This window comes from Myotis nattereri (assembly GCF_964212035.1).
Source record: "Myotis nattereri genome assembly, chromosome: 11".
NCBI classification, from domain to species: domain Eukaryota; kingdom Metazoa; phylum Chordata; class Mammalia; order Chiroptera; family Vespertilionidae; genus Myotis; species Myotis nattereri.
Window position 1 is genome coordinate 2,105,433 of NC_138086.1, and position 22,921 is coordinate 2,128,353.

General features: G+C 61.0%; 1 protein-coding gene across 1 annotated transcript in view; it reads left to right on the top strand.

Moving 5' to 3' along the window:
• PTPRN2 (protein tyrosine phosphatase receptor type N2) overlaps positions 1 to 22,921 on the top strand; it is a 477,757-nt gene that overhangs the window by 109,249 nt on the left and 345,587 nt on the right. Inside the window, exon 3 of the mRNA XM_081101859.1 lies at positions 20,655 to 20,768. Within this exon, the coding sequence (XP_080957985.1) occupies positions 20,655 to 20,768 (114 nt within the window). The remainder of the gene's footprint in view (positions 1 to 20,654; positions 20,769 to 22,921) is intronic.

Consider the following 22,921-nt stretch of genomic DNA (forward strand, 5'->3'; position numbering starts at 1 on the left):
GGGCGGATAGGGAGGTTGTGGCCCCGCCCCCTGTCACACACAGAGCCGCAGGGCGATCAGGGGGTTTGGGCGCTGCCCCCTGTCACGCTGATCCAGGTGCCGGGAGGCCTCTTGGCTCCGCTGATCCCGGTCCTGGGAGGCATATTACCCTTTTACTATACAGGATAGAGGCCTGGTGCATGGGTGGGGCTGGCTGGTTTGCCCTGAAGGGTGTCCTGGATCAGGGTGGGGGTCCCCACTGGGGTGCCTGGCCAGTCTGGGTGAGGGGCTGAGGTCTGTTTTTAGGCTGACGGAAGCTCCCAACTGCTCCTTTTTTTCTTTTTTTTATTCTGGGCCAGCTTTAGCTCTGGCTCCAGCTCTGAGGCCTCTGCTGCTGAAAGAAGGTATCTGGTTTGTTTCGGTTCTATAATCAAAGCAATGTATAACTCCAGCTCTGAGATCCCAGGCTTGCTGAAAGCAGGTTTCTGGGGTTTTGTTTAGCTTCTATATTTGTTACAATGTTTCTTAAACTGAAAGCTCAGAGGCCGTCAAGGCAGGCAGGGAACGTTGGAGTCCTCCGTCACTGAAGCAAGCAAGCCTCATGTTCACCTCCAGCTGCCTGGCTGCCGGCCGCCATCTTGGCTGGCAGTTAATTTGCAAATCTCACTGATTAGCTAATGGGAAGGGTAGCGGTCATACGCCAATTACCATGTTTCTCTTTTATTAGATAGGATATTTTTATTGATTTTGTTACCAAGAGAAAGGGAGAGGGATAGAGAGAAACATGGATGAGAGAGAAACATCGATCAGCTGCCTCCTGCATCCCCCTACTGAGGATGGAGCCCGCAATCAAAGTACATGCCCTTGACCAGAATCGAACCCAGGACTCTTCAGTCCGTGGCCGAGGCTGTCTGCTGAGCCCCCGGCAGGCTGGGCTGTGTGCACAGAAACAGTGCAGCCCCCACTGGGAGCCAGGCCCGAGTCAGGCTGGTGACTGTGGCGTCCCTGTAAATGGGTTTTCTTCTGTATCAACCCCTCACGGGCCCTACTCTTTTTAACTGATGAACTAGAGGAGCACTGGTCTCACAATCCGGACCAAAGCCGTGATGACGCGTGCACGTTAGAGGCCTGGGGGCCAATGCTTTCTGTTCCCCAGTGACCAGAGAATCAACCGAGGCGCCGCCGCAATGCGCCCCTTGCGGCCGTGCATGGACCTTCAGCCCAAGCACTGGGTGCCGTGGCCCAGGCGCATCTCCTTGGGTGGAGCGCGTGCCGCGAGGTGTCCTCAGGCGCTTGCCGGCGTGCACAGTCATCGGAAAGACAGCTTGACACCAAGGAGGCGTCTGGCCTGGGCCTGCTGCGCACTCAGTGACTCCCTGCCGCCCGCCCACGTTCGGCAGCGTCCTCGGCCGCCCGGTCCCTCAGGCCGGGCGAGAGCCGCTTCTGTGGGGTCTGGCCACCCCGGGGTAACCCTCCTTCAGGGAGGTCCCGGCCGAGCTCAGCGCCGAGACCTGAGAGGAACACAGAAGCCCAGCAGGTCCTGTGTGTGCTACGTTGAAAAGATAGGTGCGGTCTCTTTTTGAATTAACAGACCATTTTTTTAGAGAAGTTTAGATTCACAGCAAGATCCGCGGACGGGGTGAGTTCCCACACAGCCCGCCGGCAGCAGCCAGCCTCCCGTGCACCCTGGTCTGCGTCGGCGGACTCACCTCCCAGGCACCTGTCAGAGCCCACAGAATGAGCAGGTGCAGGGTGAGCCTCAGGCGGGCCTGGACCTGCGGATATTCTGTCTTTGCCGTGGGCTCCTGTTCAGCACCTGCCAAAATGCTTGGGCTCTGAGTGACAGTTAAGTGTCCCTTGGATGCTAATGCAATGGCCCGTGTCGGCGGCCGGGCTGGCTTCTGATGGTCCCAGAAAGACCACGGCATGATTAGAGGGTGGGACTCCCAGCCTACCCTTGACCTCCACGGAGGGAAGAGGGGCTGGAGGTGGAATCGGTCACCAATGGCCAGTGATTTAGTCAACTATACCTACACAGTAGAACCTCCATAAAACACCAAAAAGCCCCTAAACCACAGGATTTAGAGAGCTTCCTGGTCGGTGAACATGTGGGTGTGCCGGGAGGGCGGGGCTCCGGTGATGGGTGTGCCGGGAGGGTGGGGCTCTGGTGCTGGGTGTGCTGGGGGCCTGTGCTTGGTGGTAGGAATCCACAGTGTGGACACTTTAAAGAGCACTGAACTCTGGGAGCAGATTTTTGGTAGGAAGTAGGTGATCTGAATTTTCATGAGAATGGCCTCAATTTCCTCCTTATTTTCTAATATAATCCAAGTCTCTCCCTGTCTACGGTGCATACCTGAGGAAATTGGAACAAAGTTACCTCTCATTTCATGGTCTGGGGTCTCCTGGGGAGTTGGGGACACCCCAGACATCACCACGCAATAGCCAGCATCACCTCAGCATGTTGGGCCATCGTTTTGGCCACTGTTACCCTGAAAAGGACATTACCTGAAACTCGTATATTAGCGATGAAATGATTGGCATCTCAGTCACAGAAAACGGTTAAGGCCTTGAAGGCGGCAGCTCTGATGTTAGTTAACTCGGAGTCTGACGTTTGCCCGTGAATCTGGTTTCCATTTGATCGCCTCCAAATAGCTCTCCCTGGTTGCTATGCGACAGGCTGTCCTTCAGGGGAATGAAAATAGAAGGCAGTTCTGTCTTGCTTGTTTTGTGTTTACCTTTGGTGTTTCTTCAAATGCCTTTAAAGCTGGAATTCCATCAGAGCAAATTTTCATGGGTGCCGGTAAAAAATACATTCTCTGGGAATGTTCTGCTGGGGCTGTGCTGGCGGGTTGGTGCGGCGACCATCCCTGCGCAGCCGCACGCCACGGGGACCTGAGCTGGCGGGGACGCTGGAGATGCCTCCCGAGGACTGTTCCTCCGTGCTGGTCCCTTTGGTAGCTTCCCAACGCAGGCATTTTGCAGAGTTGGATAGACTAGTTTTTTTGATAAATTAACTTTGTTATAAGCCTCCTGGAGGGCCTCACTGATGCACATGCAGTTAGGGTGGTTTTTGATAAAGTAAAGCTCTCCTTTGTCCCACTAACATTTTTCTGGCTGCACCTCCTCTGAAGTCAGGCCCTGTGTCCACAGCTCGCGTGATGCGTCCCCCGGCCCTCCCAGGACCCTGCACGCGTGGGTCAGCTGCAGAGCCCTCTGTCGGAGCCCGGCCCTCACGCAGGTGACGGGCTCCCGTCCGTGTGCAGCTTCAACTCATCTCACCCCTTTTCAGAAAAGGCGCCACTGCTCTACAGTCCAGTCCAGGTGTTTCTCTGGCGTGTGGCCTGGCAGCGTGGGTACTAGCTCCTGGTGGCCCTGTCTCATAAGCTCGTGCTGCGGGCCACGTGGTGGGACTGGCCGTCACACAAAGTCGCATTGTGCATGGTCCATCACGCAAAGTCGCGTTGTGCACGGGCGGTCACACAAAATTGCACTGTGCATGAGGCCATCATGTGAAGTCACACTGTGCATGGGCTGTCACATGAAGTCGCACTATTCACGGGCTGTCACACGAAGTTGCACTGTGCACGGGCTGTCACGTGAAGTCGCACTGTGCACAGGCTGTCACACGAAGTCACACTGTGCGCGGGCTGTCACTGTGCACGGGCTGTCACACGAAGTTGCACTGTGCACGGGCCGTCACGTGAAGTCGCACTGTGCACGGGCCGTCACGTGAAGTCGCACTGTGCACGGGCCGTCACGTGAAGTCGCACTATTCACGGGCTGTCACACGAAGTCGCACTGTGCACGGGCTGTCACGTGAAGTCGCACTATTCACGGGCTGTCACACGAAGTCGCACTGTGCACGGGCTGTCACGTGAAGTCGCACTGTGCACGGGCCGTCACGTGAAGTCGCACTGTGCGCGGGCCGTCACACGAAGTCGCACTGTGCACGGGCCGTCATGCGAAGTCGCACTGTGCACGGGCCGTCATGCGAATTCGCACTGTGCACGGGCCGTCATGCAAAGTCGTACTGGCTTGAACGTCTGGCTCTTCTGTGCCTGGTCGCTCCCAGCCCCATAGGTACAGAGCCCTGCCCTCCTTCCCTGTGGTCCGCATGCAGCGCAGGCCTGCATCCCGGGAGCTCGGTGCTGTGTGCTGAGGAGGAGTGAACCGACCCTGCAGACGTGCCGGGCCCTCGGGGTGCCTGGCCCAGGGCCCCTCCAGGAGTGAGTGTGGCTTTGGTGGGTCAGGAGGACGAGAGCCCTGGCGGTGCATGCCCCGTCCGTGTGCTCTGAGCTGTGGCCGGAGGGCAGCCTCAGTGTCCAGAGCAAGTGACCCCAGGACAGCGTGGCCGCTGGGACCTGGGCGGAGGGCTTCCCAGCCTTCCTCTGCTCACCGAGGCCCTCCCAGGCACCTGCCTCGGCTGGGCCTGCGGCCTTCCTCAGGAGCATGAGTCACGCCCGAGGCCTCAGACAAGAGGCCGGCAGGCGTGTGCTTCAGGGCGACCGGCGGGCGTGGTTGGCAGCCCCCGCACCGAGGCTGTGGAGCGCAGCGTTCAGCGCAGTAGGAGCAGGGTCCGTGGTCGCTGCACGGAGAGCTCTGCAGGGCAGCCTCGCAGTCCCGCGTGTGGAGCCTGATGTGTAATCGCCTGTCCGTCCGTGTCCGTGTGAACGCGGTGCTGAACTTACACGGGGATCTCTGCCTCTTCACTTCCAGGCCCAGATCGTGGGCCCCACGTAAGGCTCATCGGCTGTTATAAACGGGAAGAGGAACACTGGCTCCGACAGCCAGGTGCCAAGGTCAGGTGGCCGCGGGCCGAGGCCTGTCAGGGCGGAAGGGAGCAGGTCTTTCGTGGCCTTAGTTCCCTCTGCAAACCCTGGGACCAGGGTCAGCAGCCGTCGCCTTCCGCTGCCGGAGAGCCCGGCGGGGTGGGGCTCAGGGCCCGCGAGAGTGCGCTCTGTCGTCGCAGGTGTCACGTGTGTGTCTGTCTGTGTGAGTTTCTGTGTGCACATCCGTGTGTCTATATGTCTCTGTGTGTCTGTGTGTCTCTCTGTGTGTTGGTGTCCATGTGCATGTGTGTCTCTCTCTGTGTGTGTCTGTGTGCACATATGTGTGTCTGTGTGTATCTCTGTGTGTGTCCATGTGTGTGTCCCCGTGTGTGTCTGTGTGTGTATCTGTGTGTGTCTGTGTATTTCTCTGTGTGTCCCTGTGTGTCCCTGTGTGTGTCTGTGTGTGTATCTGTGTGTGTCCCTGTCTGTGTCCCTGTGTGTGTCCTCGTGTGTGTGTCTCCATGTGTGTGTCTGTGTGTGTCCCTGTGTGTGTGTGTCCCTGTGTGTGTGTCCCTGTGTGTGTGTCCGTGTGTGTGTGTGTCCCTGTGTCTGTGTGTGTATCTGTGTGTCCCTGTGTGTCCATGTGTGTGTCTGTGTGTGTCCGTGTGTGTGTGTGTGTGTGTGTGTGTGTGTATTCCCTCCCTGGTCTCATCAGAGGCCGCTGCTATCTGACAGTCACACCATCTTGGTGACGTGTCCTTCTCCTGACCTCCCAGGTGGCGTCTGTGGCGCCCAAACACAGCGCCCGCTCCCGCGTGAGGCACAGGAGGGAGCAGACAGAGGCCCCCGCTCCCCCAGCGGTGCTCACCCACCGGGAAGGCCGCGACCAGTCACGCGCATCCAGGGCTCCTTAGGGCGCTCCTGTGGGCCTGTGGGCCTGGGCTTGAGTCTTTATTTATTTGAGGCAAAATAATATTAATTTAACAAGTAACACAGAAAGTGAGCAGAGCCGCTCGGGGGCCTGCCGTTCTGTCCGGGGTGGGGCACACCTGCAGGAGGGGACCCGTGCTGCCCGGGGGGGAGACCCCGCTGGGAGCCCCCAACCGCACTCAGAACCGAAGCACAGGGGCCGCTGTTTGGGAGCATTTTCCTCCTCACAGCCTGTCGCTCACGGATCAGACACTGAGGATGTTTTCTTCCTTTTTCTTCAATTAACTGTTTTGGCTGGTCACCTCTTCTGCATCATGCTCAGTCCATCTCCTGGCCTCTCTCAGTGTCCTGAGCCTGCCTGTGGGTGGACACAGTGCCCCCTCCGTCCTGCCTGTGGGTGGACACAGTGCCCCCTCCGTCCTGCCTGTGGGTGGACACAGCGCCCCCGTCCTGCCTGTGGGTGGACACAGCGCCCGCTCCGTCCTGCCTGTGGGTGGACACAGCTCCCCCTCCGTCCTGCCTGTGGGTGGACACAGCTCCCCCTCCGTCCTGCCTGTGGGTGGACACAGCTCCCCCTCCGTCCTGCCTGTGGGTGGACACAGCTCCCCCTCTGTCCTGCCTGTGGGTGGACACAGCGCCCGCTCCGTCCTGCCTGTGGGTGGACACAGCTCCCCCTCCGTCCTGCCTGTGGGTGGACACAGTGCCCCCTCCGTCCTGCCTGTGGGTGGACACAGCTCCCCCTCCGTCCTGCCTGTGGGTGGACACAGTGCCCCCTCCGTCCTGCCTGTGGGTGGACACAGTGCCCCCTCCGTCCTGCCTGTGGGTGGACACAGCTCCCCCTCCGTCCTGCCTGTGGGTGGACACAGCGCCCGCTCCGTCCTGCCTGTGGGTGGACACAGCTCCCCCTCCGTCCTGCCTGTGGGTGGACACAGCTCCCCCTCCGTCCTGCCTGTGGGTGGACACAGCCCCCTCCGTCCTGCCTGTGGGTGGACACAGTGGCCGCGGAGGCTGCTCTGTGAACGTGTGGACAGGTTGCCCCTGGCGCTCTACATCGAGGGTCTCCAGGGCCCTGGGTCGGAGAGGATGTGAGCATCTGTTAGTGCGTCTGCTTTGTATTCAACTCGCCAGGGAAGGAGTGGCCGGCCCCAGGGAGGGAGCAGCGCGGAGGCCCTCCTCGGCTCGGCTCTGCTCAGGCTGCCACTCTTCATCATGTTTTAATTTTCAAATAAATTGCTTCCATTACCCTTCAGTTCACAGCGCCGCGCGGGCCTCCCTGCTCATTAACGGCTCCCGGCGCTCGGCCGCCGTCGGCTTCTCCACTGTGGCCGCGGCCGGGCTAAGGGCCATCTGTGCGGTTTGTGGGATGAGTGTTGTTGAGTCTGTGAAAAAGCCGCCGAGAGAGCTGCTGAAATGGGTGCTTTGATGGCAGCTCGCGGCGTCTGAGGCCTGCGGCCGTGACTGCGGCTGGAGGAGGCCTCGCTGCCCCCAGCACCTGGCAGAGGGCATCTGGGGTCGCAGGGCTGGGGGCGTTCTCGGTCACTGCAGCCCCGCCAAAGCCTCGCCAGCACAAAACCAAATGCCAGATTAAGCCGTATCTGTAAGAACACTGTTTAAAAACACATCTCGCCCTGGCCGGTGTGGGTCAGTGGTTCGAACGTCAGCCAACACCGAAGGATCTTGGGTTCGATTCCCAGTCAAGGGCATGGACCTGGGTTGCAGGTTCGATCCCCAGCCCTGGTCGGGGTGTGTGTGAAGCAGCCAATCCATGTGTCTCTCTCACATCGATGTTTCTCTCTCCTCCTCCCTCCCTCCCTTCCACTCTCTGGTCTGCCCATGGACGTTAAAAATCAACGAAGAAACATCCTGGGGTGAGGAGTAACAAGACAGACGGACAGACAAGCCAGCCAGTCCCCGCCTCCCCGCCCAGAGCTGACGTACGGCACCAGAGCCGGCGTGGTCTCAGTGCAGCGATGACGCCTCCGCCGGCTGTGCTTGTTTCCAGGGACGCGCTGGGGCCGATAATGCGCCTCAGCCCGTGCCTGGGCCACAGGGGACGGGCAGAGCCGCCCCTCCGGGCCCGAGCCGCCGGCCCCTGCGGACTGTCTGCCCCGCGCACACCCCAACCGGCATCTCCCACGCCACTGCTCACGTTTGCTAAATTTCCCGCTTTTAAACCTGTAGTAGCGCACGCAGCACAAACCTTTCCCTTACTCACTTCAGGTGAGCAGTGCAGTGGCATTAAGCCCATCACCTCCACCATCTCCCAAAATTTGTCACCTTCGCAAGCAACCTCTGCCCAGGGACCCCGGCCCAGTCCCTGGTCACCTTCACTCCACCGCCTGCCGCTGCGCCCCCCTCTGGGCCCCGGGAGCAGCTGCACAGCACTGGCTCCAGTGCCCGGGGCCGCACGGAGCTCTGCCCTCCTTGTGTGGCTAATCGTCACCCGAGGGTATTTCCCATTGACTTTTAGGGAGAGTGGAGGGAGGGAGGGTGAGAGAGAGAGAGAGAGAGAGAGAGAGAGAGGGAGAGAGAGAGGGAGACATGTGAAAGAGACACATCCATTCACGTGCCCCAACCGGGGCGTGGATGGAACCTGTGGCCCAGGTGTGTGCCCTGGACCTGGCTGGCGACCCTTCGGTGTGTGGCTGACTCTGACCATTGAGCCACGCTGCCGGGCACAGCCTTCCTCTTTAAGGCTGAGTCCGAGTCCAGTGTGTGGAGGGACCACAATTGCTACCCAGTCCCTGGCACTGGAGCCGGCTGCCTCCCGACGGCCAGGAATAGCGCTGCAGGACCCGGCACACGTGTCCCCTCGAGTCCCTGCTTCTGATTTTGTTAAATTCTTGCTGAGTCACATCCGTGGGCCCAGCGCTGTGGGAAGTGGGACTTGCCCTTCCTCCACGAGGAGGCGGCTGGGCAGGTTCTGGGCACCAGCGGGTCAGGGACTGGGCGAGGGGATAAACCCGGCCTGGGATGTGGGGGCGCGGCAAACAGGAGAGGGCCTTCTGCCCCCCTCGCCTGCTCCACACGGGGCAGTGCACAGTGGCTGAGGCAGTGGACAGACCAGCGGCGTGCGCACCCTGAGTTGTCTCCAGGACGGGTGGGCTGAGTTTCTGGGTGCTGCTGGACCCCGCGTCTTGGAGCCGCCTGATGCCCCTCCAAGCAGGGGCAGGGACACCCACAGAGGGCGGGATCCCTGTGGGCCAGAAGGTGGGCCCCCTGCAGGCAGGCTCCGGCCAGGGGCAGGGTCACTCTGGCCTGGATGCCCCCACCAGTTTGAGAACAGAGCGGCAGACAAGGCGGGCCTGGGTGATGGGTGGGGGTGTCCTTCTGAGGTCCGTGCAGGAGCAGCCCTTTGGGGTCCCAGCCTCAGGGATGTGGGGGCATCCGGCCTGCCAGACGCTCAGCTGTGCCCACCTGGGCTGGAGGGCATGTTTGGTATCAGAAGGTGGGGCCTTCCATCCTGAGGGCTGCCTTAGGCTGAGTGCAGAGAGCTAATGGGACAGGGAGAGAGGGAGGGCGCAGGAGAGGGAGCCCACCTAGAACCTGGTTATGAACAAGGACCCTCCCTCCCTCTCCCCCTCCTTCCCTCTCCCCTCCCTCCCTCTCCCCCTCCCTCCCTCTCCCCCTCCCTCCCTCTCCCCCTCCCTCCCTCTCCCCCTCCCTCTCTCCCTGGTAGGTGAGCGAGGCTCTTCAGTGGAGGAATAGGATAGTGCGGACAGTGATGGACGGCTGGTTTTGAGTCCCTGTCGCTGTGCAGATAAGATGAGGCTAACAGATTCCCTTGTCCCTCATCCCCGTAATGTGCCATTTTCGTTCAGTGCTGCTTAAGGCCTTGGTGCCAGGCCTTTCTATTCTCGTCTGAATAGTCAATGGAACGTTTGGGGCTGATAAGAGGAGAGGCCCTGGTTACTTGGCAACGGCTGGAACAAGGGCTGCTGAGGGAGATTGGCTGCTGGAGATAGCCCGCCTTTCTCTTTCCCGCGGCTTATCTCCGCGTCTGCGTCCTCGCAGACTGCGCCCCACACTGCGGAGGGGGGTGGGACCCCAGCTCCTGGCACATGGAGTTTGCTGGGTGCCCTGGAGCGGCCTCGGTCGGATGCTGTCCCCTGTCCTGGGTCTGGGCGCCCTGGCTCCCTGGTGCTCCCGTGTCTGGACGGGAGGTCAGGGCTGGCATACCTCGCTCGGAGATGGGCAAGGAGCCTGTCACTTCATGAACAGAAGGGAAAACAGCACTGAAATGGCCAAGGTGTTGCCAAGGTGCCAGTCCAGGCTGGACCCGGGGCCTCTCCTCGGGCGAAGGCAGGTGGCAGCAGCCGGGCACTAGAGGCTCACAGGGCTGCTTCCTGGTCTTTCCCCAGGAACCCCTCCTGCAGGTGCAGTCCCTGGCTGGGGGGGGGGGGCGCTGCTGTGCTGCTGGGAGCCGGTTCCCCCCCCCCCCCCCGCCAGCCCGAGGGCTTTCTGCCGTCCCCCCACCCCTCACTCCCCCGCCGCCCGAGGGCTTTCTGCCACCAGCAGCAGCAGCATGGGTTTGGGTTGGTCCCACCAGTGCGGTCCCTGGTCAGTTTGGTCTGGTTTCCCGTAGCAAATGCTAAGACAAATGTGGTCATTAGAAACTGTGCTTTCTTTAGCATTTCTTTTATCAATTGTTCACATATCTGGCTCCTTAAATAAAATGTGAGTACCTAGCAGACATGAGCTGTGTCCTTTATTTTTTCTTTAAATATATTTTTATTGATTTCAGAGAGGAAGGGAGAGGGGAAGAGAGATAGAACATCAATGATGAGAATCATGGATCAGCTGCCTCCTGCACGCCCCCTACTGGGGATCAAGCCCACAACCCAGGCCTGTGCCCTGACCGGAATCGAACCCGGGACTTTTCAGTCTGCAGGCTGACGCTTGATCCACTGAACCAAACCGGCCAGGGCTGCTTCCTTTTTCCTTTGTATTTTCTTCTGTGCCCGGCGCACAGCACGGCTTCTGGACCACAGTGCCCAGGCAGAGCAGCCTGCGTGTCTGAGCGTTTGGAAGGCAGCCTCGGGCATCCGCCAGCGACGCGCTTTGCACTAACCGGTGGGGAACGTCAGGCCAGAGGGCTGTGTAAGGCCTGCGAAATCATTGGGCCGAGCCCCGCCAAGGCATGAGGGTGAGTGAATTAACGTTTGGCCAGGTAGATCAGGCTCATTGCTAAGTTGGTGACTCTGTATGGACGCGAGGGGTGTTGTCAGTGCCCTGGCCTTGGTCGGAGGGGCTGGCCCGGGGGATTGCTCTCCTGTTGGAGTTAAAGTCAGCCCCTGGGCCCAGGGCCCGGGCCCCCCTGCAAGGCAGCCAGGCATGTGTCAATATCCAAAGCGAGAAGTGAAAGTCCAGCAAGGGCGCAGCTGGTGCCTTCCCTCTCCCTGAACCGGGCGGCCAGGCCTTTCTCGTGGCGCGCCAATCCGGTGGGAGGCGACTCGCTGGCTCCTCCCGGGGCACGAGGGCCCTGCTGTGAGGAGGAGAGGATGCGAGTGAGCCGCTCAGAGGCGGGAGAAGGAGCCACGGAGGTCCAAACTAGCTGTGGCCGCTGCGCGAGGAGGCGACCTCCCGCTCCCCTGGCCTGGGCTCCTGGGAGGTGCTTCCTGGGGTCACCCGTGGCTTCACCGCACTTTCCCCGCTGGTCTCCCTGTGCTTGCGGAATGGCAGGTAAGCAGACTAAGGCTCCAGGAGCTGGCTGGCTTGCCCAGAGCCACACGGCTCAGCAGAGGCAAAGCCAGGCGTTTGCACCCATGGGCTCGTGTGTGAGCAGCTGGGTGAGGCCGGTGAGCAGCCGGCCCTCGGTGAGGATCTTTCTTTATGAGTCGAGTCCCCCCCCCCCCCCCCCACCCAACCCTGCGCCTCTGGGATGCGCCCCTCAGCCTCTGCAGCTCCTCAGGCCTGAGGCCCTTCACTCTCTCTGAGGCCCGGACACTGGCTCCGATTCCTAAGGGCACCTGGTCCCTCCGACCTGGAGGCTGGGGCGTCAGACGCGTTAGCCTTTCACTCTGCAGACCAGGGCGCCGAGGCTCCGAGAGGGCTGGCCTGCCAGAGGCCATCCAGGGAGTTAGTTCCTGAGCCCGGTCGGAAGCTGAGAGCACTGACCTGCAGGCCTAAAGTCTTCAACAGCCTAGAACCCAAGCCCAGGGGAGCGGAGGACCCAGGCCCAGGGAGGAGCAGGGCTGAGGGGCCCGGAGCCAGGACGGCGGCAGGTGGGAGGGAGACGTCTGCTCCGCCGGGCGAGGCTGGGGCCAGGCGGCCCAGGCCCTCAGGCCTCCGTGTCCTCTGTGAAGAAAGCAGAGGCCGCTGCTCCTTCTGCGGAACCCGGGTTCTCCTAGAGCAGCGGTTCTCAACCTGTGGGTCGCGACCCCTTTGGGGGTCGAATGACCCTTTGAAGGGGGGCGCCTAAGACCATCGGAAAACACATATATAATTACATATTGTTTTTGTGATTAATCACTATGCTTTAATGATGTTCAATTTGTAACAATGAAATTGGGGGTCACCACAACATGTGTTAAAGGGTCGCGGCATTAGGAAGGTTGAGAACCGCTGGCCTAAATGGTTCCAAGAAGCATGTTCTCCTGCAGGAAGGGCCCAGCGGGGGGGGCTCAGGTGGGATCCGTGTTTGCCAATCAATGTCGCGCTCAGGGTTGCTGGCCGCCCCGCGCCCGCCAGAAAGCTCTGGCCCCCGCGCCCGAGCCACCAGCCCTGTCTCCAGGGCCCGGAGCCAGTAGAAGCCGGGACGCAGCGGCAGGAGCAGCCACGCGCAGCAGACCAAACCCGGCCTCGGCTCCCGGTTGCTACGAGGAGGAGGTGAAGGGGCCGTTCTAGTCGCCGCCGACATCTTTGGAAAGCGCTGCTCGCAGCTGGCTGTGGGGCAGTGGGAGGAGCCTAGTGGATGCGGCTCAGGCTGCGGCGGGGAAGCAGGTGTCTCCGGCAGCGGCTCTGCCACCCGAGTCAGACCACGGCTGGCCGCAGCTTCGGTCAGGGGCCCGCCACGGGTCCCCGGGTGGTTCTGAGCGGGCGGTGCGGGCCTGGCTGCCCGGGCGCAGCTCGGCTCTGCAGGGGGCCTTGTGGAGCGCGAGGCGAGGTCCCGCTGGCCCAGCCCGGCTGTGAGCGCTGCCTCCCGGCTCCCGCCGCGCCCCCGAGACCCCTCGGCTCAAAAGAGTGGGAGGCCCACGGCAGGGCCCGGAAGTACAGTTTGGGACACGTGGATCCGGGGAGTGGGGTTTCTAGACCCAGGGGTACAGCTCGCACCTGAGCGTGGCTGGGCCGTGGCGGGCTGGCCTTTATCTTGGTCCCCAGCTGTGCGGGGAGGAGGGCCGGCGGCCAGCAGCCAAGTGAAGCTGGAGGAAGGCCCTGTCGGTCTGGCTGTGGCCTCGACAGGCCCGCAGCCCAGAGTGGCCCTCTGACGGGGCCCGCCTCCCGCAGACCCGACCCGGATGGAAGGTGTGTTGGGGGAGGCACAGAAGCCTCTGCACTTGACCGGTGCCTTTGTCCTGCTGACCTGTGAGAAATGTACCACCAAGGGGACCCCAGCACAGCCCGAGACCCAAGCTTCCAGCCGCGCAGCCCGCTCAGGGGGTGGCCTCTTGCTTCAGCCGGGCTCTCCCACCTCACCCGGCGCCGTCCCCTGGGAGGCCGTGGAGGCAGAGGACTTCCAGGAAGGACGGTTTCCGGCGGCGAGTTGGCGTGGGGCAGGCAGGACATTTCCCTTCCCGCGTCTCAGGCTCCTCTGGGCTCCGCCCCACACCCCCTGTGGGCGCTGAGGGTCTGCTCCCTGCTCCCAGGTCCCGGCCGGCCGGCCGTCAGGGCTCGCGTTGCCTCTGGCGGAGCAGCTGTCCTTCCTCCCAGAGCCTCTGGTCTTCACGGTCACCGATTCCAGACCCAGCGGCGCCCTGCCCCATGTCGGCACCACCTCCACGGTCCTGCTCGGCCCCAGAGCTTCTTGCCTTACATCCCAGGGCTGTAGTGAGCATTCGAAACCCAAGTGCGAGCCCTGCCGGTGACGTCGTCCTGTGCGCCCAGGCTGTGGGCTCCACCCTGGTCAGGGCACATGCGAGGATCAGCCAGGGATGCAGCCGTACATGGGACGGCAGACTGGTATCTGTCTCTCAAATTAATAGAGACAAACCCAGCTGCAAAGCGCTGCAGGAGCCACAGAGCAGCGAGCACGTAGCCACGGCGAGGGAGGAGATGCACCTCGTGGGGTGACGTGAAGCGGTCCTACCTCTGCGGCAGTGGGGCCAGGGCGCCCCTCTTGGACGTCCTCGTGGCCAGCCTGCCCCTTCGCGTGCCTCCCCGTGACTAAGTCCGTCCGCGACTCCTCCGCTGGCGTGGAGGGCAGCCTCGACCGAGCCCCGGGCTCACAGCTTCACTCTTGTCCTGTGGGCCGGGCCCCTCCGCTGTCTGCAGCTGCTCAGCCACAGCGCAGCCCTGGGCCGCCGCCTCCAGAAAGCCTTCCTTGGCCGGCTCAGCCTCTCTGCGGCGGCAGGCCTGTGTCGGGCCTTTGCTCTGAGCCCTGGCCCTGGCACCGTGCCTGTGAGTGTCTCATCTCGCGGAGGAGAGGGTGGTGTGTTCCCGGGTGCGAACTGCTGAGCTGGAGTTTGTGGACAAAGTAGACACCAAATGTGTGTCACCGGTCTAAACTCCTCACGAAGCAAAGGCACGTGTGCACATTGCAAACATAGAACTGTGTGCGTGTGCTTGTGCCTGTGTGCACACATGTGTGTGTGTGTGTGTGTGTGTGTGTGTGTGTGAGCATGTGCATGTGCTGATGTTGGCCTCACTGGGGAGCAGCAAATTCATCTCCTCTCTGGAGCTGGCACTGGGCACACCTGGTGGGTCTGGGGCATTTCTGGCGGCCAGGCATCACTGTCCTGAGCTGACCCGAGCTGTCCTGAGGAGGTCTGGCTCTGCGGGGAGGCCAGGAGGGGCCCCTGCTGCTGCTTGGTCTGTGCCGCTGCCGGGGCCAACGCTGAGGCAGGGCGAGGTGCTTGGGAACCAGTCTATAGACCAGTGATGGCGAAGCTTTTGAGCTCGGCGTGTCAGCATTCTGAAAAACCCTAACTTAACTCTGATGCCGTGTCACATACAGAAATTTTTTGATATTTGCAACCATAGTAAAACAAAGACTTATATTTTTGATATTTATTGTATATATTTAAATGCCATTTAACAAAGAAAAATCAACCAAAATGAGTTCGCTTGTCACCTCTGACACGCGTGTCACAGGTTCACCATCACTGCTATAGAGTGTGATGTGGATCAGCAGGTCCTGGGCTGATGGGCACATGAGCAGGTGCCGCCCCCGGGCTGGGGGTGGGACTGTTCCTCCTGAAGGCAGGCTCAGGGCCGGGGCTGGGGCCGGCCTGGGGGTGGGTTACATTCCTGAGCACCCAGGCCCGGTGCTCAAACCTGTACTCAGAGCCGCTGCAGACAGACCATGTGGCTCCTTTTGTCCCGGAAGGTCTGGCTGCTCCCTCGGTGGACGCATGCCGTATGTTTACTTGTACAGTGTTTGGAGGCCCCGAATGCATGTCCCAGGCCACTGTCCACGTCCACAGACTCCCTGCCCCCAGTCCTCATGCGTGCTGCCCCCACGAGGAATTCTGCACATGGGTGAATTAGGTCACGTCTCTCCTCTGCCCCATAGCAGTCCAGGACCCCGTTTCCACGCCCTCACCTGTGACGGCTTTATAATCGTGGCACCTTTTCTGCCTCTCTTCTCACTCCAAAGTCAAGAGCATTGTTTTTGAGGTTTCCAGGGAACGGAGATAATATGGCTGCACATGCACATTTTTTCCATGAATAAGCCATTTGCACACACTCTTGAACAGGTGTAAGCAATGCAGTAATTCCTAACTGTGCTCTCGAGTAACGACCCCACTTGGAACATCTAAGGGGTCAAGTTATGTTTATTAATTCCCCAGTCCCGTTACCTCTTCCCAAAGAGATAATGGAGAAATGCAAAAAAAGACATAAAAATAAAAACAAAAGATATTAGAAAAAGAAGAAAAGAGGGTAAAATATCCTGGGTGCAGAAAAAACGGTTTCATTGCTACCCCACCCGCCACTGACACCACCAGGCTGAGCAGCTGAGAGAGGCTCGGCAGGAGCTGCCCGTGGCCGGGGCTCCTCCCGAGGGCGCTCACGACGGACGCGCTGATGCCAGGTCCCGCGGGCGCTGCTCTCGGTGCCCGTTCACGTGAGCGGAGGCGGATCCCAGGGAACGTCCCCATAACCGTTCTCTCGAGGGGAGACCCAGACTGACTTGCTCACGCCCGGGGCTCCCTGACCAGCTGGCTCTGGTTGTTCTCGGAGATGCCTCGCGCCTGGCAGTCCCAGAGCCACAAGTCAGAGTCTAGCACGAGGTCCCTTCCCAGAGCAGGCCCGCCTCCCCAGGCGTGAGGCTGGGAGAACCAGCCTCGGACCCGGGGCGGGGAGGAGGGTGGGAGAAGGTACTGGGCTTGCTGGGGAAACAGACACATGCACCTCGTTGGCAGCCTCCGGCGTGAGCCTCATCTGTCTCAGGAGCCCCTGGCCCTTCGCCCCGGCTCACCTGCTAGGGTTGAAGACTCCTAAGTTTATGTGGGATTCCAGCATGTTGGGATTCTAGCTGATGATGCTATAAATTTGTTATAAGTTTATCTTTTAGGCAAATGGAGAAGCACCAGTTAAACACCCACAGATTTTTATTTAGTCCCTGGGGGCTGCAGAGCGTGGTGTCGGGGCCCTGAGCTGAGGGTGCTGGTACCGAAGGGGTGAGGGGAGAGGAGCGGTCCTGTGTGTGCATGTGGGACGGAGCGCGTGTGCATGTGTGTATCTGTGAGTGCAGGCACATGTGTGTGCCATGGAACAGAGGGCACTCAGTTCCACGGACGAAGGGGACGTGGTTTGGGCCTGGACGTGGGTCCAGCAGCCCGGCTCTTGGACAGACTGTGTCCGTGTTTGGGGGACAGTGATGTTTATGAGTGAAAATGGCTTTGCCGGTGGGAACACACAAACGGACCAGGTAAACAAGCAACTTTTCCCCACATTCTTCAAAAACTCCGGCAAAACCCCTTCCTCGTTCCCTCCCCAGTTCTGGATGACAGCTAGCGGCGCGTCCCTGCCACAGCCTGAGCAGAGGCGGCAGCTGGGAGGTGGCCTTCTCTTTCTGTCTGTAGCACCATCCCCTGGGGTCCCCAGAGGCAGTGGGGACCCAGTGTTCTGCTCTGCAAAATAAAGGCGGGGTGCCTTGCTAGAAATTGGGTTTGGGGACAGCCCAGAGTCCACTGAGTTCTCCAACATTTAGAGTTTTACGGCCACGCCATGCGTGTGTGGTTGCTGTGGTAGTACCCACGGAACTGGACGGTGACCGTCCCACAGAAGAATGCGGACTTGCTCCCGGGCCTGTGGGGGCAGCGGTCAGGGCCCGGGGGCAGCGGTCAGGGCCCGGGGCCATCAGGACACGGCCATGTCCCGTCTCCAGCCAGCAGGACGGCTCTGTTACTGCTTTGAAGAGATTCACTGTCTATGGGCCGTCCCTCAGAACATTCCCCGGACCCCGAGCCCCTCCCTGCCATGCACACACAGAAGGGGCCACCTGCGGCTGGCCACCCTCGGCGTCCTCTCGGTTCACCTCTGAGGAGGCCAACACCCTCACCGAGCCACCCTCCTCTGAAAGGACAGCTCCCTTCACCCGCGGCTCTGGCCCCGGGCCAGCCCTTCCTGCCGGCCCCCGGCTCCTCCTGCCCTGGAGAAGGTCGGCGCCTCTGCGCTGTGCTCAGGGCCTGCGTGTCACCCACCTCAGTCACGAGGGAATCTCCACGTGGCACAAGTCTGGGTGCCCTTGAGAGAGTAGAGTCTGTTTTTGCCCCAGTGTGTGGCCCCCAGGGCTGTTTTGCCCACCCATCCTGCCCGCCCACCCAGTGGGATGTTAGAGCAGGCGTCCCTGCATTTCCCAGGTCAGGGTGCGACGCAGTGACATGCATGGATGGAATCTACCCCTCACAGGGAAGGGGCTTTGCACACGCTTAGCAGGTGTGGGGACAGGAGTGTGAGAGGTGTGCTGAGTGTGCTCAGTCCCCGGGGACAGAGCAGAGGCAGGTGAGTGGACCCGGTTTCTGTCTTGGGGATCCCTGTCTCCTGGGTGAAGAGATGAGTTTCAAACAGCAGCATCCTTGGGTTTCCATGGTGAGTGTGGCAGTTAAATGTTAGAGGCGTTGTATATGCGCACACACATGTATATACACATGCGTGCAGACACAGAAACATGTGTACATATATGTGCACACATAATACACACACAGATGCACACACTACATATAAATGCTGCACACATGCACGCCCAAGCACATGCATATGCAGCAATGTGCATGTGGCATAGAGACATTCATGAATGGACACACATGTATACATGTAGGCAATGGCACACAAAGGCAACACCCACCGACATACATGTAGCCACACATACGCACACATGTGTGCACATAAAACACACATGCACACACAACAGATATATGTGGTCACACCCCACCCCCCTGTGCACACACCTGTGTGCAGACATGTGTACACATGCACACAGGTAGACACACAAATACATCTATACACATTCACACACATATGTATGCACATGTCTACACACAGACTATATAAACAGCCCATACCAATCAATGTGTTTCTGTATACTTCAGAAGGGAGAGAATTACCGGGACCTTCCAAAATAGCACATGTCATCGTTGGCATTGGTGGTATAGTGGTGAGCATAGCTGCCTTCCAAAATAGCACATGTCTGGCCATTTTCCTCTGAGACTCTGAGTGACTTGGTGCATTTCCTGAGGGAGGTGATTCTTGGTTCATCTCTGGCAGCATGGTCACCACGAAGGTTTGGGATCCAGTAGCCTGACTTCTCTTCCTCGTGGTCAGCTGCCAGCCCCCCCCCCCCCCAGCCTCATGGTCAGCTGCCAGCCCCCCGCCCCCAGCCTCGTGGTCAGCTGCCGCCCCCCCCCCCAGCCTCGCGGTCAGCTGCCGGCCCCCCATGGCCTCGCGGTCAGCTGCCGGCCCCCCATGGCCTCGCGGTCAGCTGCCAGCCACCTTCCCAGCCTCGCGGTCAGCTGCCAGCCCCCACGGCCTCGCGGTCAGCTGCCAGCCCCCTCCCCACGGCCTCGCGGTCAGCTGCCAGCCCCCCCCCCCACGGCCTCGCGGTCAGCTGCCGGCCCCCCACGGCCTCACGGTCAGCTGCCAGCCCCCACGGCCTCGTGGTCAGCTGCCGGCCCCCCCGCCAGCCTCGTGGTCAGCTGCCAGCCGCCCCCCCCCCCAGCCTCGTGGTCAGCTGCCAGCCACCCTCCCAGCCTCGTGGTCAGCTGCCAGCGCCCCCAGCCTCATGGTCAGCTGCCAGCCCCCCCAGCCTTGTGGTCAGCTGCCGGGCGCCCCCCATGGCCTCGCGGTCAGCTGCCAGCCCCCCCACGGCCTCACGGTCAGCTGCCAGCCCCCCCCCCACGGCCTCGCGGTCAACTGCCGCCCCCCCTCCCTCGGCCTCGCGGTCAGCTGCCGCCCCCCCCCCCCAGCCTCGCGGTCAGCTGCCGCCCCCACGGCCCCGTCCCCACACTCCGGCTCGGTTTCCCCATCTATACCATGTGGGCTGGGCGGTCTCAGTGCTCTTTCTGGTCCCCACAGTACGATTCTACTGTCACAATATTTCCATTTGACAAGTAAAGCGAGAGCTTCCAGGACATTCTGAAGAGAGCATTTCCCCTTTGCCCTCTTTCTCCCACCCCTATCTGTGCCCCCCACAAGCACACCACCCACAGGCACGGAGTCCTTGGCACAAAACCAAACCAGGAACCGGACACTTGTGGGGTGTGTGCTCGCCGCAGACAGGCCAGCGTGCTGGCGGCGTGGGGACGAGACCCTCCCTGTAGGCGCTGTCACCACCTCTGGGTGGGTGGCGGATGCGTGAATTGTGGACCGGCAGACGGTGCACTCCTCCGTGCACTGTGGTTAGAGGTGTGCTGAGTCACGGGGCTTTGCAAAGTCCCACAGAAGTCCCAGTGGTGCGTGCGACACTTCAGAGGACTCTGCTAAGGACAGGGTCGTCCGTCCAAGCACATGTGCGCCCCCGGCAGTCGCGGCTGCTCATTGGACTTGTGCGAGTGAGGCTTTCTTCAGCTGCCCCGGCAGGGACGCGTTTCCATCCGGCCGAAGCTGCAGATGGCCACCCTGTGTGGGCAGCACGGTCCCCATTGGGCCTTTGGGTGGGGAAGGTGGCGATTTGAATGTGTGGAGCCCTGCAGGAAGCTTGTCTCACAGCCAGTGGTTCCAGGGCCCGAGGAACGGGGTGTGGCTGGGAGGGACGCGGAGGAGCGGGTCCTCCTTCGGACAGAGGGACGGGCTGCGGGATTGTCCCGGAATGCGCCCTGCTCGGCCAGCACCTCTGCTGGGTTCTCAGAAAGCCCTCGCCCTGGCTGGTGTGCAGGCCACCCCACGTCAGCGCCTCCCGCGTGGCACTGTGGGAGGCATCCATGGGCCTTGTGGCTTCTGCAAGTTAACATTATACTTCCTGGGGGTTCTGTTCCTCATCTGGAAAACCAGTCCTGAATGTCACTGCCTGGAAGTTACAAAAGTGAGGGGTGGGAAGGTGGGGAGGTGGGGAGGTGGGGATGGGAACGCGAATAAAAAACCCAAGTGGCACTGGGTTCCTGAGCCTCTCTCCAGCTCTGCCTTTGTTCCCCACAGCCCACGGCCCAGGTCCACGGCCACGGCCCACACCCACGGCCCACTCTCACAGCCCATGGCCCATGGTACACTGTCCTTACTCAGACAAGCCATTGCTCTCCCAGTGCCCTGACATCCGAGAGCTGTGATGATGATGCTCTGAAGCCTTGCGAAGCCTGGCATGGTGCAGGGAGGGTGTAATGCCTTCCTCCTCTCTGAAAAGGAAACATCACTTTCTCTTCTCTGCCTCCCTTTTTCTCACAGACGGAGTGTTTGGAAGGTGCCAGAAGGTTCCGGTGACAGATGTCTACCACTATGAGGTGTCTCCGGGGGCCCAGCAGCATCTGAGGGCCGCCCTGCTGCAGCTGTCCCGCGCAGGTAGGCAGGAATGAGCCGGGGCTCCCGGGCCCTGTCCCCGCAGCGCTCAGCGCTCAGCGCCACTCTGCTTCTCCGAATTCTGAGGGTCGCGAGGAAGTAGGACCGACTCAGTGGCTCAGTGGCCGGGAGAAGAGGCTGGAGCAGCGCAGGGGGAGAGGCGGCGGGGGCTGTGGTGTGCAGATCCACATTCGCGCTGCAGCGCTTCGCGGGCGAGCGGGCGCCGGCGGGCAGGTGGGGGCTGCTCACCGGTGACCGTCCGGCCCCACCGCCCACCATGGAGGAAGCAGTCACCTCTCTGCCGCTGTGGGCAGATTGTCGTCCTGCAGGTTTTCACAGGGGAGTCCTGTTAACTGTTTGCTCAGATCATTTTTAATTTTCAATAACTTGAACATTATGATGTAGAACTGTTATTTATAATTCACATATGCACGAGCCTGGACCAGAGGCTGACCCAGCTCAGCGTGGCGGGGAGAGGGCCTCAGGCCGATCCAGCTCAGCATGTAGGGGGGTGAATATTGATTAAATATTCACCCACTTTTGATTAGATTTGGGCTACACAGAATTATTTGTATTAATAGCCATCAGATTAAATATATGGTTTATGCACTCAGTTCACTTCCTAGCTCAGCGTGTGGGGGGCTCAGGCCAACCCAGTTCAGCGTGTGGGGGGCTCAGGCCGATCCAGCTCAGTGTGTGGGGGGCTCAGGCCGATCCAGCTCAGCGTGTGGGGGGCTCAGGCCGATCCAGCTCAGTGTGTGGGGGGCTCAGGCCAACCCAGTTCAGCGTGTGTGGGGCTCAGGCCAATCCAGCTCAGCGTGTGGGGGGCTCAGGCCGATCCAGCTCAGCGTGTGGGGGGCTCAGGCCGATCCAGCTCAGCGTGTGGGGGGTTCGGGCCGATCCAGCTCAGCGTGTGGGGGGCTCAGGCCGATCCAGCTCAGCGTGTGGGGGGCTCAGGCCGATCCAGCTCAGCGTGTGGGGGGCTCAGGCCGATCCAGCTCAGCGTGTGGGGGGCTCAGGCCGATCCAGCTCAGCGTGTGGGGGGCTCAGGCCGATCCAGCTCAGCGTGTGGGGGGCTCGGGCCGATCCAGCTCAGCGTGTGGGGGGTTCGGGCCGATCCAGCTCAGTGTGTGGGGGGTTCGGGCCGATCCAGCTCAGCGTGTGGGGGGCTCAGGCCGATCCAGCTCAGCGTGTGGGGAGTGATGGGAGGGGCTTGTGGGGTGAAGCCTCGTGTGGTGGCCAGGCCTAGAGTGGGGCCTCCATGCCACTGTGGGTCCTGGGCTCTCGCGAGCTGTGTGTGTGGCTCCAGAGGAAGACGTGTGTGGCCCAGTGAGTGAGGGGAACAGAACTCGCTGGGCTCCCCCGGCGGTGTCCGCAGTGCGCGTGGCTTAAGGGCCGGCAGTGCTGAGTGGCCGGGCTCAGCAGAAGCGGGTGCACTCAGGTCCTGTCCGTGATTAGCTGCGGGCTTGGCCGCCACAGGTGGGGGAGCCACTGAGTGTCTCAGCCAGGCTGTGGTCTGCGCCTGGGCCGGAAGTCTGCAGGGCAGGCCGCGGGGGACTGTGGATGAGGCGGGCCATCCAGGACAAGGAGGGTGGGAGCACCGAGCTCCTGCAGAAGCCAGCCTCACAGGAGCTGGGGAAGCTGAGGGTGAGGCTGAGGCTGAGAGGGTGAGGGTTATGGTGAAGGGTTATGGTGAAGGGAAGGGTGAGGGTGAGGCTGAGGGTGAGAGGGTGAGGGTTATGGTGAAGGGAAGGGTGAGGCTGAGGCTGAGAGTGAAGGTGAGGGTTAGGGTTAGAGTTAGGGTTAGAGGGTGGGGGTGAGGGTGAGGGTTGGAGAGTGAGGGTGAGGTAGGTGGCCAGCTGCTGGCAGGGTCTGTGGGTCAGAGCGCGTCGGCTGCGGAGACCCGTTTCCTCCGCTCATGGCTTGGGTCGTGCAGAACCATAATAACCCAGTGAAGTCGCTGGCAGCTGGGTGGGTGCCGTCTCGTGCTCAGTGCCTGTGAAAGTCTGGTGCAGGCCAAAAGCAGTTTCTTCTTTTCTCAATCCTCCCCTGAGGATGTGTTTTTATTGATTGTTTTTTAGAGAGAGAGAGGAGAGAAACATCGACTGTAGAGAGCAACCTAGATCGGTTGCCTCCTGTACACGCCTGGAACACCG